Below are 16,404 nucleotides of genomic sequence, written 5' to 3'. Positions count from 1 at the left end.
ACAGAGGGGAGGTTTCTTTTTGGGCCTATTGCTGAGATATGCAGCTGAGAGTCCGGATCCATTTGTTACCATGAAATAAATATTTTTATCTGCGGTCAAGTCACTGTGAAAGATTCCTTGCTTCCTGACCAGGGAAGCTGATGAAAGGAAGCAGGTGAATCATAGATTTTCTTCATAATTCCCCCTTTGATGTGTCATTTGCCAAACTGCATTGATATAGCACCTTTTACGAGACAGGGACTTTACATCCCAAGGGACTTTACAGCCAGTGTTACTGTTTTGGAAAGCCACAGAGCCCCATGGAACATTCAAATCTTGCCTCCACAGATGTGGAACCGACAAAGAGAAACAGGCGAATGATAAGGTAGAGAACTTTTCTCCAAAGCTTAACAATTAAAAGTCCTAGAAGCACAATGCTTGGTCCCACTTTTGGCAGTGTGGATGCATCTAAATTAAACAGTGGTTCGGCCTTTCTTGGTGTCAGTCTCAACTTAATTGAAGTAAAACAGGAATAATGCTCCCCAAGGCGACTGCAGTGAAGAATGCCTCTCAAGCAGCAGAAGAGAGGGGAGAGAAGCAATAAGGCGCCACAGGGGTGGTAATGGTACAAATCGAATCGAATCTAATAAGGCACGGGAATGGGAATGTGCAGATATGGAAGTAAGGGTGGGAACAGACTCTGAATGGTTTTCCTTTTGTAAATAATTTATGTGAATTAAGTCTATTTTTGGAAAATAAAAGGCAAATCAGTGACTGTGGAGAGAGACAAACAATTGAAGGATTATTAACCTTAAACATGAACTCTGTTTCTCTCTACCCAGATGCTGCCCGACCCATTGAGTGTTTTCCGCATTGTTTCAGGATTGCCTTCATGTAATTGAAAGCTGATTGCCATGTATAAAAATCTTGCCCTCATCGGCACGGAGACCACTTTTGGCCAGCTTCTGAGGAGATGTCACACAAGGGAAGAGAGTGGGATGAGGGGTTATATTTACTGATTGCGAGAGAGGCCGACTTGTACAGGAGCTGAACAGGAAATACTCCAGATTCAGTGGCTCATGTACTGGAGAAACGTAGGTCACGCAGCAGCCGGGGGAAATAAGAGGCAGTCGGCGTTTCATTTCCCAACGAGGGGCTCAGGCCCAAAATGTCGACCAGTCCTTTCACTTTCCCTGGATGCTGCCTGAGTTTCTCCAGCGCTTTTGTGTGCAAATTTACAGGAGGCTAGCTACCCACCCTCCCCCCCACCCACCCCCCCCCCCCCACACTGCCCTCAGTCCATAGATGACATCCGAATACTGTTAATTAATGCTGCGGTCATTGGGTACTTCAGAGTCCTCTGGCCTTGCCCTGCCACTGTCCCTCAGGGCCTTTCTGTAACCAGATCCAACCATTGGGTGATGAATGGATTTAAGAATAATCCCTGTTATCCAGAATCCAAGCAACTGGCAGCTTCAAGCAACCTGCAAAAAAGCGTAAAAACTAAAATGGTTAAAAAAACATTAAAGTTTAAAATTTTCACCACCTAGTGGTTAGTCCACCAATCATGCACCATGCAATCTCAAGCAACTGGAAAATGCACATATTTGGCATTTACTAATCCCTAGAGGTGCTGGATACTGTATATAAAAAAAACCCCTTCTCCCTCTGGAAATCTTCAATCAAAGCAAAAAAAAAATGTGGGGAATATTCAGTCGGTAAGGTAGCGTCTATGGAGAGAGGGTCCGTTAATGTTTCTAGTTGTCAGAACCAACCCTGATAAAGTGTCTACGTCCTGAATCGTTAACTGTTTCACTTGGCGCAGGTGCTGCCTGACCTGCTGAGTCCTTTCAGCTTTGTCAGAGCCAATTGCCGCTAACTCCTGGGATGCCTGTCAAGAATAGCCTCGCAAATCAACTTCTCACTTGACTTAAAATCGCCTCCGTTCTGTTCCCTGCCACAGGAAATTATTGGAACAGTGGCCATGTGTTGTTCGCTGGCTGAGATGTTCTTTGGGACATCGTGAATGGATGATAATTCTTTGCTCAATGGAAGTACCGTAAAACCCCTATGGAGATTGGTAGATGCCGGAAAAGTATATTTTCCGGTTGCTTGAGATTGTGTGCTGTGTGATTGGTGCACCAATTTAAACTTGCGTATTTTTCACCTCAATTTTTTTTGCTGGGTGCTTGATGCTGCCGATTGCTTGAATTCTGGATACCAGGGGTTTTACTGTATTTACAAGTGTAGAAAGGTGGCTGCATTAAGAATGCGCACCTTATCTTTCAAGCGTAAACCCATTAAAGGATTACACTTGATCTTTGCCTTGGGAGTAAAGGGCCTGCTCTTTATTTCTGATATATCTTGGCACCAATCTGGCTTCCTTTAAGTAAGGGGTGGCCCGGTTAGTGCAGAGGGCGCACAGTTAGTGTAGAGCAGGGCTGGCCAAGCTGCGGCTCACGAGTCACATGTGACTCTTCGACGTATAATGTGCGGCCCGTGGAAATAGATTGGCTGAGACAGGAATCGTACAAGCTGGTGCTCATAGTGGTAGTTCGCATGGCTTGCAACGGTTCCAAAAATCTGAAATTGATCCCATGTGGCTCTTCCGTTAAAGCAAGTTTGGCCACCCCTGGCATAGAGGGAGGCACGGTTAGTGTTTAGGTTAGCCTAGCAGTTAGCGCAAGCCGCCAGCAACCCACGTGGGTGTACAGGCCGCCTGTAAGCAGTTTCTACGTTCTCCCCGAGTCTGTGTGGGTTTCCTTCGGGTCCTCCGGTTTCTTCCCACCATTCAAAACGTACAGGGGTCGTAAGTTAATCGAGCGGCACAGGCTCGTGGGCCGGCAGGGTCCTTTTAGCGAGCTGTGTGTCAAAATTTAATTTAAATTTAAAATAAACCCAAGTGGGCGATCCAGGGAAGTGAATGATGAGTGTGTTTTAAATGTAAGCTGGTGTCCCACAAGAAACCAAGTGTTTTTTTTGTCTGGCGGAAGGTGCTTCCCAGATAGAGGGGCGCGCTAAGCGGAGAGAGTTCTCAGTCCAGATTGGGTTTTATCAGATAGCCGTTGAAAGTCACGTAGATGTCCACATCGTCACTGTAGACGGCGTTTTCCCGCTCCCGCTTGTAGAGACGGACCCAGACCTCGTCATTCATTTGCAGCTCGAGCATAATACTCTGACTTTGCATAATGCTGCGGTCGCTGGGTTGGGCGTAGCATATGACCATGTCCTGGTCATTCTTCATGATGTGGAGGTAGGTCTCCTTGAAGTTCCACGTGTGGATGTTGAGGTTGAAGTAATAAATCCCCGGGACGTAGCAGTAGAACTTCCCCTTAAACATGTTGAAGTGGCCGTACAGGTTCACAAAGGTGGTGTCGAAGACCAGGGTTTGGTAGTAGTCGCTGCTGTGAAGGCCCTTCTTCCGACCCACTGAGAAGGCCGAGTAATGCTGCTTGTGGGAATCTCCTGGGATCCCAGCCTGCCCCTGCTCCCCTTTAGTTCCCGTGGGGCCTCGCCGTCCTATTGGCCCTTCCTTGCCGAGCTTCCCATGAGGTCCTCGCTCGCCCTTCTCTCCTTTGTCACCTGAAAAGAAACAAGGTGGCCGTCAAGGCACTGGCTCCGAACAAGGGGAAGGGGAGGGGTGGTGCGAGGAAAGGGGAAGGAGCTTGATTTAAGGGGTACCCACCCCGAGGAGAAACTAAAACAAGAGGGCACAGATTTAAAGGGGAACCTGAGTGGCACCTTCTTCACACAGAGGGATCTGGGCTGAATGCAGGCAAATAGGGCTAGTTTGGATGGCATGAACAAGATGGGCTGAAGAACCTGCTTTTGTGCTGTAGAACTCTATATGGATATACCTGTCTAACTGTCTCCCCCTGCCTCTATCTATTCTTAGCTTTCCTCTCTCCTGTCCTCCGATCAACATTCAGGTCAGGTCCCTCGTCTGAGTTGCTACTGGTACCGTGTAACCCAGTGTAGGGCTCGTCGAAAGAATCAAAGTCTTGTTGATCCAAACCAAGGCTTTTATTAGCAAAAGACAGGAGGTCTTCACAATTGGCCAACCAGTCCGGAATGATCCGACCTGGCTAGGGACACAACCCTTTAAGGCCCAGACAGTAGGCGTGGCTTAGCTCTCAGCCAATCGCTGTAAGCACAGTCATTACACTCTAGTTACTGTAACTATATACACTATGTACATTGGTGATAGATCTGTACTATCACACCCAGTACTACCTGTTGCATGGTCGACGACTAAAGCGGCTCTCCCCACCCGGGCTGGCCTGGCGCGGAAGGTGGCCAGACGCCCTGCAGGATGGAAAACAAGACCCGCCAAAGGGCAGATGAACCCTCTCGTGGGATCAATGGCCGTCTAGCAAACACTTGTATCCCTTGCATCGAAGCTTGGTCTGGCCATTCACTGCCAAAGAACTTCCTCCCCCGACACCCCCTCAGCCGTCTTGGGCCTCACTGTGCCTATGGATCCAGGAGGGGATGTCGAGAGGGTGGGTCTGGACCTGTGCAATCCCCTACACACCTAAAATCCATTCACGCGCACGCTGTTCCTTTCTGAGGAGTGGGGTATCCTCATACCAAACTGACTGAAAGGAACCATCATCGTCCTATGGGATGGATGGCCAGAGAGAGAAAGAGGGAGAGAGAGAGAGAGAGGGAAAGAGAGAGAGAGAGAGTGATATCAACACCCATAAAAATACATGGCATTTCTGCGAAACAGCAGTACTGCCACTGGTGTGGACCCCTGGAGAGCAGGGAGCGGAGACACAGCACAACTCTGCAGGGTCCAACTGCCCTGTCCGACAGTCTCTGGCTCCGTACGGGCCCCAAACATCCTGTTAAAGGAGCCAACAGTGGTTATTTTAAACCATCGGGGTCTGGGCCCAAGGCGGTGGCCCCCATAATCGGTAGCAATCACGAGGGGTCACAGACTCAGGGGAAATGGAGGGGTGGCGGCAGGGGGGCACCAGAAAAAGGGGAGAACAAACCCCCCTCCCTCCCTGTTTGAGAAGGAAAAGCAGATGACCCATGGGATGGTGACCTCGACGGATCAGCGAGGGGTTCTGATGCTGGAGAGGACACAGGCGGCGACTCGAGGCGAGGAAGCCACGCAGGCTGCAGGCAGCGGGCGGCTGTGGTCAAGGGCACCAGGCTGCAGGCTGGAGACTGGCAGGAGGGGCACCAGGTATCAGAACCAAGACGTTGGGCATTGTTATAAAAGGGGGGATTTTGAATGAAAGTTTGAAGGTGAATTTTTGTTAATAAAGTAATTGTTCATCTTTACCCCTGTGTGATCTGCCTTCTTTATGGTTGCTGGTTTGATCTTGTAACAATATCCAATCAAGGCCTAAATGTCAGTAATCTATCTTTACCTCTGTTGGGCGCTATCGGTATCCCCAACAGAAGACTGAGGGGAACAATAGGTTTTATTGAGCAAGAGACTGCTGGCCCGGGTCCAGGCTAGGAAAATGAGTGGGAGGGAGAGGGGACTCGACCTTTATGGCCGGGGTCACATGGGTAGGATCAAGGAAGGAGCTAAGGCAGGGAGACACCCGGAGGACGAGCCAGCCATAATACCACATTCACCCCCCCAACTTTTTTAAAAAAGAACCCACAGGTAACAACAAAACTCGGAGGCAATACAACAACAATACAGTAACTTTTAACAATTATCAAACAAACTGACGGACGCCCCACACAGGCGGCCTCCTCTGTATGCCGGACCGCCGGGGAACCAGTGTGTCAGTATGGCGCTCCACCGAAGTGGGGGCCGATGGGGAAGTGTCCGCTGCAAGAACTGTAGGGGTTGGGGTGCTGGTGATGGACGCCTGGAATACTGGGGGTTCCTCTGCAGCTGCAGGAGAGGTAGGAGCCTGGATGTCCGGCTGCAGGGCAGGCGGCTCAGACTCTAGAGCTGTGCTTGGATGTGGCACCATCGGGTCCGTGGAGTGGTCAGCAGCCGCCAAGGCAGTCTCGGGGTCTCCGGCACTTGCTAGGTCTTGTATCGGCACAGTGTCCTCATGGCTGTTCGGGTACCTCACAAATGCATACTGGGGGCTGGCATGTATGAGGTGTACCGCTTCAACCAGTGGATCCGTCTTATGGCCTCTGACGTGCCTCCGAAGGAGAACCGTCCCTGGGGATGTCAGCCAGGGAGGGATGGAAGAACCATTCGCCAATCTCTAGGGAAAGAAAAGAGGCATTCATGTGGGGTGGTGTTAGTAGCGGAGCAGAGTAACGACCAGATAGCATGGAGGGTTTCAGGCAAAATGTACTGCTAGTGGGACACTGGCAAATCTTTGGACCTAAGGTCCAGGAGCACTGTCGTCCAAGCCGTTCTCCCTTTCCACCTGGCCATTACCTCTAGGGTTATAGCTGGTGGTCCTGCTGGTGGCTATGCTCTGGTCAGGAAGTATTGACACAGTTCTTCACTCATCAACAAGATCCCCCGGTCACTATGAATGTAGTCGAGGTACCCGAACAGAGTGAAGATACTGCTCAGGGCCTTGATAACTGTGGCTGAGGTCATATCTGGGCAGGGAATTGCAAAGGGGAACCTGGAAAATAAGTCCACCACAGTCAGGAAGTAGGCATTCCTGCCGTTCAAAAGGGCAGGTGGGCTTGGTGAGGTGTGCCTTTTCTGTCCGGTCGAACTGAGGCTTGCACTCAGCGCAGATTTGGCAGCATCTGGTCGTGGACCGGACATCCTCGACGGAGTACGGGAGGTTCCTTGACCTGATAAAGTGATACAACCTCGTAACTCTGGGGTGGCACAGACTGTTGTGCAGGACCTGGAGACGGTCGAGATGCGCATTGGCGCACATCCCTCGGGATAGCGCGTCCAGGGGATCATTGAGCTTACCCGGCCGGTACAAGATGTCATAGTGGTAGGCGGATAACTCAATCCTCCACCTCAGAATCTTGTCATTTTTGATTTTACCCCATTGTTTGGCACTGAACATGGCCACTGCCTCTGGTCAGTCAATAGGGTAAATTTTTTACCGTCTAGGTAGTGCTGCCAGTGGCGCACTGCCTCAATGATCGCTAGCACCTCCTTCTCGACGGAGGAGTGCTGGAGTTCGGGACCATGAAGGATGCCGGAAAAAAATGTTATCAGCCTGCCTGCCTGGTTTAAGGTGGCAGCCAGTGTGAAGTTGGAGGCATTGCTTTCCACCTGGAAGAGGATAGACTTAGCCACGGCATGCATCGTGGCCTGTGATGTCTCCTCAAATCTGATTGAAAGCAGCTTGGGCCTCCACCAATAGTGGAAAAGTGGTTGACCAAATTAGTGGATAGGCCTTATCGGTGTAGTTGGGCACCCACTGAGCATAATATGAGATCAACCCTAGGCACCTTTTCAGCGCCTTCAGGGTGCTCGGGACAGGGAGATCCAGAAGTGGTCGCATGCGGTCAGGGTCGGGAGCCATGACATCATGTGCCATGATGCATCCAAGAAGGGCCAGGCACTCCGTGTTGAACACGCACTTGTCCTTGTTGTACGTCAAGTTAAGTAACTTGGCCGTATGCAAGAACTTTGTGAGGTTTGCGTTGTGGTCCTGCTGATCATGGCCGCAGATGGTGACGTTGACGAGGTAGGGGAACGTTGCTGTCAGCCCGTGTTCCTCCACCATCCAGTCCATTACTCTCTGGAAACCAGAAACACCATTAGTAATGCTGAAGGGTACTTGCAGGAAATGGAAGAGTTTCCCGTCGGCTTCGAATCCAGTATAGATTTGATCGCTCGGATGGACAGGGAGTAGTCAAGGTCAATAGTCGAAAAAATTCTGAATTTGGCGACTTTATTGACAAAATCAGCTATACGGGGAAGTGGGTACGCATCCAGCTGGGTGAAACGACTGATGGTTTGACTATAGTCAATTACCATCCGTGGCTTGCCCGCCTCTCTGACCACGAGGTCCTGTGCTCTCCAGGGACGCACGCCACACTGCTCGCTGGCTGCAATTGAGACCTGCAGACCCTTTGATAGTGGCCCCTCTTTCCACAGCTCGAGCATGTCACTCCTTTCACGGGGCAGAGGCGCCTCGCGTGCTTGGCCTGCCTGCAAAAGTTGTATCTCGATGATGAGGTCAGCATGATTGCAGCCACGATCAGGACGCTGATGCCTGATGCTGAGTCCCAGGCCGATGGCCCTCGTGGTGGAATGTACACAGTTGGCCCACTTCTGCACACGATCGACACTGGTTGGCGCTGGGCCGGCAAGAGTTCTGACCAGTTGGTCCTCCTCAAGGAGTCTTTGCCGGATGTAGTCTGACCTCAACCCTGACACACAGGCATCTCTGATCAGCTCTTCCACGCACTGGTTCAGCGATATTGTGCCAGGGCCCGTGAGATTCCCAAACAGTCTTTTCCCAGTGTGACCAAGGACCGGATGAACTCTTCAGCGGACTCACTAGGCTGTTGTTTCTGGGATGCCAGCAGGTAACGGGAGTAAACCGAGTTCATCTTGGATTTATAGAGCGCCCGCAGCTCAGCCTTCACTTTGGTGTAGGTCGTGCAGCCTAGGATGGTCAGGTAGGCCTTCTGGCCGACTCGTGCCTGAAGGATCTTGAGTTTCTTTTCGTCCCAGTCGACCACCTCCGCAGGGGCGTCGAGGAAATTATTAAAGCAGTTCACCCAATGCTCAAAGAGTACCAATGCACCCAGGGTTTGGGGGCCTACTTCCAGCCTTTTGGGGCACAGCAATTTCTCCATAACCGGAGAGTTCCAAAGTGTTGGGTGCTATCGGTAGCCCCAGTAATGATGCAGTCAGAAGACTGAGGGGAATAATAGGCTTTATTGAGCAAGAGACCTCTGGCTAGGAAAATGAGCGGGAAGGAGAAGGGTCTTGACCTTTATGGCCCGGATCAAGGGAGGAGCTAAGGCAGGGAGACAACCGGTGGGCAGGCCAGCCAGTGCATACAGCCAATCACCTCAACCTCTTATTGACGCCATGAGACTGGCTGATTCCCTCCAGCATTTCTGTTGATTTACTAGGTATAATTTTGAGGGATTCGGCCTAAGTGCGGGCAAATAGGACTTTCTCATGCAACTTGGACAGCTGGATGAGATCGGCCATACTGTTTATAACTAGATGCTCACATTGCCAGAGGTAGAGGCTGTGTCCATTGAACCAAAGCCACAGAGAATCAAAGTCTAATGAGACAGCATGAAAATAGGCCCTTTGGCCCATCCTGCCCAAGCTGTCCCACCCTCTCCATTCCCACCTGCCTGCGATAGGCCCTCTAAACTTTTCCTACCTTGGTATCCGTCCAAACATTTCAGACCACTGCAAGAGTTAACCACCCCCTCCGACAGCCCGTTCCATACTCCCACTACCCTCAGTGTAAAAAAAAAGTTAACCCTCAGGGTTCTTCAATCCAAGAGGATCAGTGGAGTCTCCCCCCCCCCCCCCCCAACCCTTCCCAATCTACGTGATCTACCGGCATCATTGTCTGCAAAATCATCGAGGACCCTTTCCACCCCGCACATGGCATCTTCCAGCTGCTCCCGTCGCGAAAGAGATACAGGAGGATCAGAGCCAGCACCACCAGGCTGAGGAACAGCTTCTTCCCGTGGGCAGCGAGACTCTCATATTCATGAAATAATATTTATTTATTTGGTTGTATTTATAACTTGTCCTATAGTGTTTGTCTGGTATGTGTTGTGTCTGGTTGTGTGTCTGCACCGAGGACCGGAGAATGCTGTTTCATCAGGTTTTACCTGAGCAATCAGATGTCCTCTTGTTACCGATTCCCCGACTCTGGGATAAATTCCCCGTGCATTCACCCAATCTATTCTGCTCATGGTTTCATAAAGTCAAGGTTACAAGGGGAAATGGCCTGGTGTAAACGAAAATACATTTTTTTTTAATTCTCATGCATTTCCCAGCGAGAAGGCTAATCATGAGGTGATGTGCCATGATGACCCTTTGTGTCTTAAATAGGTGTAGCGACAGGTAGTGAGAAGGAAACGTAAAGGCTGCATAGAATGGGCAAATGAAATACAATGTTGGGAAGTTTATGGTCATGCGACTCCGGTGGAAGGAAGAAAACAGTAGACTATTATCTGGATGGGGAGAAAATTCAAATTTCGGAGGTGCAAAGGGTTTTGGGACTCCTTGTGCAGGATACCCTAATGGTCAACCTCAAGGTTGAGCAGGCGGTGAAGTAGGCAAAGGTAATGCTGGCGTTCATATCTTGAGGAATAGGATATAAGAGCAGGGATGTGACGTCGAGGCTTTATGAGGCCTCACTGGGAGTATGGAGAACACATCTGGGCTCCTTATTTAACAAAGGATATGCTGACATTGGAGAGGGGTCAGAGAAGATTCACAAGAATGATTCCTGGAATGAAGGAACGTTTGATGGTTCTTGGACTGTACCCTTTAGAGTACAGAAGAATGAGTGTGTGTGGTGGGGGGGGGGGGGGGGGGAAACGACCTCATAGAAGCATTTCAAATGTTGAAAGGCCTGGATAGAGTAGATGTGGTAAAGCTTTTTCCCATGATAAGGGTGACTAGGACGAGGGCATGACTTCAAGATTCAAGGGCACCCATTTAAAACAGAGATGTGGAGGAGTTTCACCCAGAGGGTGGAATTTGCTACCACAGGTGGCTGTGGAGGCCAGGTCATTGGGTGGATTTAGAGATTAGATATTTGATTCATCAGGGTATCAAAGGTTATGGGAAATGTCGTCAAGTTTATTGTCATCTGATTGTACAAGTACCACCTGATGAAACAGCGTTCTCCAGTCCTCAGTGCAAAAACACGCAGACACATAACTGGACGTAACTCACACACAGACAAACAATACATATGCTGGACAAGTCTTATATCTATCAAAATAAAGGGAGGCACAGCTGGTGTAACGGTTAGTGCCAGGCCTTGACAGCGCCAGCAATTGGGACTGGGGTCCGAACCCCGTACTGTCTGTAAGGAGTTTGTACCTTCTCCCCATGTCTGCGTGGGTTTTCCTGGGGGTTCAAGTTTCCTCTCACCATTCAAAACCACCGGGGAGTGGGTTAATGGGGTATAAATTGGGTAGCGGGAACTCTTGGGCCGAAATGGCCTGTTACTGTGCTATATGTCGAAATTTAAATTTAAAAAAATTAAAAATATTCTTTTGTACAAATGAGAGTCTCGGCTGGCGAGTGTGAGTGGTTCCTTTGGTCGTTCAGCATTCTCACTGCCCACGGGAAGAAGCTGTTCCACAGGCCTGGTGGTGCTGGCTCTGATCCTCCTGTATCTCTTCCCCGATGGGAGCAGCTGAAAGATGCGGGGGGCGGGGTCCACAATGGTTTTGCGTGTCTTCTTCAGACAACGATTCCGGTTGATGGGGGTGGTGGGAGGGAGACTCCAGAGATCTTCTCAGCCACTCTTCCGGTCCCATGGATTGACCTGTAATCCAAGCGAGGCTGAGTGGGAGAATGGATCAGCTCATGATGGAATGGCGGAGAGGACCTGATGGGCCGAATGACCTGCTTCTCCTCCTATATCTTATGGACGTATGGCCTTGAGTAGCCAGCAATGACCTGAAATCAGGTCAAACCTAATTATTACAGTTTGCACTATTGTCCTCTGACCCCAAATGTCTCCAGCATCAATCATCCAGCTGACAGCCTACACTCATTGCCAGGGAGCAACATGTGTCAAAAGCCATTATAACTGAGCTTCCTCTGACATTGCATGGCAATTGCATTAGGACAACTTATAATTTTCATCGTCAGTGTTTAACTCATGTTTAGTAAAACCCTTTGACTTCTCAGAACAAGTTGCTGGCAAACCATGCAGACACGTGATAAAATTAAATACAGCCTACTGGGAGTTTAATATTTTCCATCTGACTGAATGAAAATTCCCCTTTAAAGCAAATCATCCGTCTTTCAAAAATGAGACATTAAACAGATGCCTGTCTCTAATGGAAAATTGGCCAATATTTGATGGGCAGTAAAATATGGAAGTTACTGTTCACTTGTTGAGAACTCTGTGTAGTTCTGGGCACAAAACTCCGTAAAGCTGTATTCCTCTTAGATTGCGTTGCTAGGTTTCCAGAGGACTTCAAGTTCAGTAGTCCTTTGATTTAAAAATTCTTGTCCTGGGCTTTTCCACAAGCGTTCTAGAAGGGGGAAAAGTGCGGAGAGATTTGGAGGAATATGTGCTCAGTTCATTGCAAGTGGGAGATTGAGTAAATGGTCAATAGAAGCATTTTGCACAAGAGCGGAATGAATGTGGAGACAGGTGCAAGGTTCCTGTGTCACGGTTCATCCCCAGCGGTAGCTCGGGATCAGACACCCAGAACTGTTGGAAGGCTATCAACTCAGGGAGAGACGCACTTCGGCCTGCCCTGAAACCTGCTGGTCATTCATCACACGGAGACGTCGGTGTGGGAGTGCTGCCGACTGGCACATTCCAAGCCACAGGAGGATGTACTGGGAGACACACTGCAAGCAATGCGAGGGCCACAGTCTAGAGTCCTTCCATTACTGGGCACTGAGACCAAGAAGCCCCTCAAACAACAGAGGAGCGTGGAGGGTGGGGGGAAAAGCGACAAGATGCCTCAGGGGTGGCAACAATAGACACTGATGGAAATGTATGGATACAGCATTCAGGGTGGGAACAAACTTTGAACGGTTTACCTTTTGTAAATAATTTATCGTGAATAAAGCATATTTTTGTATAAAAATAGTTTATATGAGCCAAGTGGAATGATGAACCTTTCTAAAATCCTGACTTACTCATACGGAGGACTATGTCCAGTTCAGAGTCAACAGGTTAAAGAAAGATGTAAAGGCTTTGGGGATGGAGAATGAGGCACAATCAATTACACAAGGACTGAAGTTGCCGAGACTGAAGGCTTTTATTGGCAAGAGATGGACAGCATCCCTGTGTTGGTCGCTCACACTGGCCCGGACTCGAACTGGGGGCGGACTTGTGGCACGACAGCCTCCAAGGAGAATAAAGGGGGAGGAGTCTCAAGCCAGCCAGTGAGAGCAGGGTCAGCCAGGAAGGGTCACAACATTTACATATGACAAACAGTAGTTTCACCGTAGAGGGATGTCTATCAGGTACAAGCTCTAGAGTTTTAGATCGATTTGGATGTCGCAGTCGGCTTCAGAAGAGATCTAATCGGGTGGGGGGGGGGGATTATTGTAACCTCAGGCAGGCAAAAACTGCCGCTTGAGAACTCACTTAGCCGGTGGGGGGGGGAGGTGGGTGCCATACCTGCCATGGACCTCCTATGTTCGCCATGCTGTCACACTCCCTTCAGTTTCAGACAAACACGCGTGGGGCCAAAGCCACCTGATTCGTTTTGGTGACACCCCCCAGATGGCGTCACCTGGTGCGGTCCGAAACCCCCCTAGTGATGCTGGTGTTGGGGGTTAATGGTGGGGGGTGGGCACAATAACTCATTTGGAGGGGTATGGCCTCCCATGACGCCAAGCCCTGCGAGACAAGGGGCCTGTTTCTGTGCTGTACTGCCCTGTGTTCCACATCCCAATGAGTAGGGACAGCGGTGAGCATCTCACCCAACAAGGCAGCACCTTCGGCGCAACTGCTCTCCCTCTGCTCTGAGACGGAATGTTGGGCTGCGCATGGCGCTCAGGTATGCGCCGCACATTGATTTGGCTCATAGAAAGATGCACTCAGCCAAGTTCAGAAGCCAACGGGTCATCAAAATTCAAATTAATTGTCAGAGGATGTCACATACAACCCTGAGATTTAAAAAAATATATAATTTAGACATGCAGCATGGTAACAGGCCATTTCAGCTCATGAGTCTGTGCAGCCCAATTTACACCCAATTAACCTACAACCCCCCAGTTCCTTTTTTGAATGGTGGGAGGAAACCAGAGCCCCCTTGGGGAAAACCCAGGCAGACACAGGGAGAGCGTACAAGCTCCTTACAGACAGGGTAGGATTCGAATCCCTGTTCTGATCGCTCGTGCTGTCAAGGCATTGCGCTAACCGCTCAGTAACCTTACAGGTCAGATGCAGGCTGGGCTTTCCAACATCGAGCTGCAATGATGACCTGTTTCCACTGATTCTGTTTCACTCTCCTCACATTTCCCATTGCATCCTCCTTCTCCCCAGATTTTACCACTCATCTACGCATCAGATGCAATTTATAGCATCTGATTAACTTACCAACTCACCCTTCATACATAAGATGTGAACTCTCACTCATTTAACATAAATCAGAGGCTTTGATGGCTCAGTCTTGTAAACCAGGCCTCGCGAGTTTAATCCTTGCTTGGGGCCTGAGGGGCGCTTGACAAAGTGGCGACTCTCTGACTTCCTTACGGTAGACAACATTAAAGAATTTCGTGTATGTTACATTCCAAATGTACATGACAATAATGGAACCTTTATACCTTTAAAGGTTCTAGTTGCTAAAGGTGGCTAATATAAATACTAAAGCCAACAAAGGTTTGGTCAAATGTTACCTTTAAATATATTAGGAATGGAATTTTTCACAAGGCTAAAAGAAAGATATGTGATAGCACCACTGACCTGGGTTCGAATCCAGCGCTGTCCGTAAGGAGTTTGTACATTCTAAATTTAATTTTTTTAAAGCACATTAGATGACGATTCCGGCCATTTGAACCTGTGCAGCCCAGTTACATACAAATTAACCTACAACCCCGTGTGCTTTGGATGGTGGGAGGAAACCCATGTAGTGACAGCAAGAACGCGCAAACTCCTCACTGGATTTGAACTGGGGTCACTGGAACTGCAATTGCTTTGCGATAACCGTGCCGCCCTTGTCATTTTCCGTGTCTCCATGGGTTTCCTCCCACACTGAAGAAACTTTGGGGGGTTTGTAGGTTAAACGGGGTATAATTGGGCAGCATGGGTTTAAATGGCCCAAATTGGCTTCGACCGTGATGGGCTAAATTGTCGTCTTCTTCATTATGCCAGATGTAATATTTAACACTGAGCACATTGAAGTAAAGCGGCCATGAAATTGTGTTCAGTTCTGCTTTGCCTCATTACAGGAAGGGTGTGGAAGCTTTGGACAGGATGGAAAGGGATTTACCGGGATGTTGCTTGGATTGGACAATTTGACTTATGAAGCAAGGTTGGCAGAACTAGGGCTTTTCTCTTTGGAGCGAAGAAGGATGAGAGGCGACTTCATAAAGGTCTGCAAGATTATGAGAGCCATAGATCGGGTGGAGGGCCAGCGCCTCTTTCTGGGATGACAGTAATAAACACCAGAGGATGTGTGTGAGGGGAGGAAAGGTTAGGGGAGGCGTCAGGGTTAAAGTTTTTTTTACACAGAGAGTAGTGGGTACTTGGAATACATTGACTCTTAGTCAACACAATGATGCGAGGTCAATCCACAGGACCAAAGCAAGGGCAGAATGGATCACTGGGGTCTTCCCCACACCCCCCACTCCCCTACCCCCCACCCCCCTCCCCCCCACCACCAACATGGGCGTGATCTAGCAGGATCATTGTTTTTAGAGGGCATGCAAAATCATTGAGGACCCCTTCCACCCCACACACAGTATCTTTTAACTGCTCCCATCGGGAAAGAGATGCAGGAGTATCAGAGCCCGAACCATCGGGCTGAGGAACAGTTTCTTCTTCCCGCCGGCTGAACAACTGAAATGAACTGCTCACGTTAGAGTTAAAAATGGGTTTTAATAATTTCTATATTTGTGAATACTTGATTTGCTGTTATTTTAATGATGTTTCCGGTGGGAATGAGTTCGGTGGTGCACATCTCTTGTGCACCTACTAAGCCCCTTCCTTCCTGTCTCTCACACTTGCTTAAGGTAAGTGGGGAGTGTCACATTTGTGGCCCAAAATGTGAAATTAATAACACCATCACCACATGCTTTACCAGTTGAACATCTCCGTGTCTTTATTTTCCTGCTTCCATTATTCCACCATTTCGCGCCCTCCTACCTCCAGTGCATACCATCTGACTTCCGGTCAGGTTAATACATATCATGCATATTCATTATCATGACATCCCTCCTTTCACCAGAAATAAACTTTATATCTTTATGTTTAAATGTAAACACTTTAACACTATCAATAGCATTTTTCTGCCTTCTGAACCAACAAAACAACTTCAAATTCAAAACAAAAACAACTTCAAATTCCCTCTTCACAAAATGTAACATAAACATGTTATAACCAAATGTATAATAGCTCAACTGTTCTTCTGTAATTATACTAATACAATGCTCACCTCATATGCAAAATGTAAACATTTAAATTTATACACCTCACGTTTAAATTCCAATACTTTTGGTTTTTTTTCCATTTAATACTAAATAGTCGACTAAACAAAAATGCACTTCATACAGCACTCATACATGTACTTTATGATGTATTGATCAAATCACTGTCCAAATGTTCCCATTATCATTTCTCTTCCTTGGGGAGTAACATTACTGTGCTT

The 16,404-nt window shown here is 48.7% G+C and overlaps 1 protein-coding gene across 2 annotated transcripts in view; it reads right to left on the bottom strand.

The window, feature by feature from the left end:
• Nucleotides 1-1,281: 1,281 nt before the first annotated feature.
• The window catches only part of LOC138748140 (complement C1q tumor necrosis factor-related protein 1-like), a 29,976-nt gene continuing 14,853 nt past the window's right edge, over nt 1,282-16,404 (bottom strand). For both annotated transcript variants that reach the window (XM_069907863.1, XM_069907862.1), the window contains exon 3: nt 1,282-3,561. In XM_069907863.1, coding sequence (XP_069763964.1) covers nt 3,014-3,561 — 548 coding nt within the window. In that variant the 3' untranslated portion in view covers nt 1,282-3,013. The remainder of the gene's footprint in view (nt 3,562-16,404) is intronic.

Source organism: Narcine bancroftii, chromosome 13 (assembly GCF_036971445.1).
Source record: "Narcine bancroftii isolate sNarBan1 chromosome 13, sNarBan1.hap1, whole genome shotgun sequence".
Classification (NCBI taxonomy): domain Eukaryota; kingdom Metazoa; phylum Chordata; class Chondrichthyes; order Torpediniformes; family Narcinidae; genus Narcine; species Narcine bancroftii.
The sequence above is the reverse complement of the archived record's forward strand: the minus strand, read 5'-3'. Positions and strand labels throughout refer to the sequence as shown.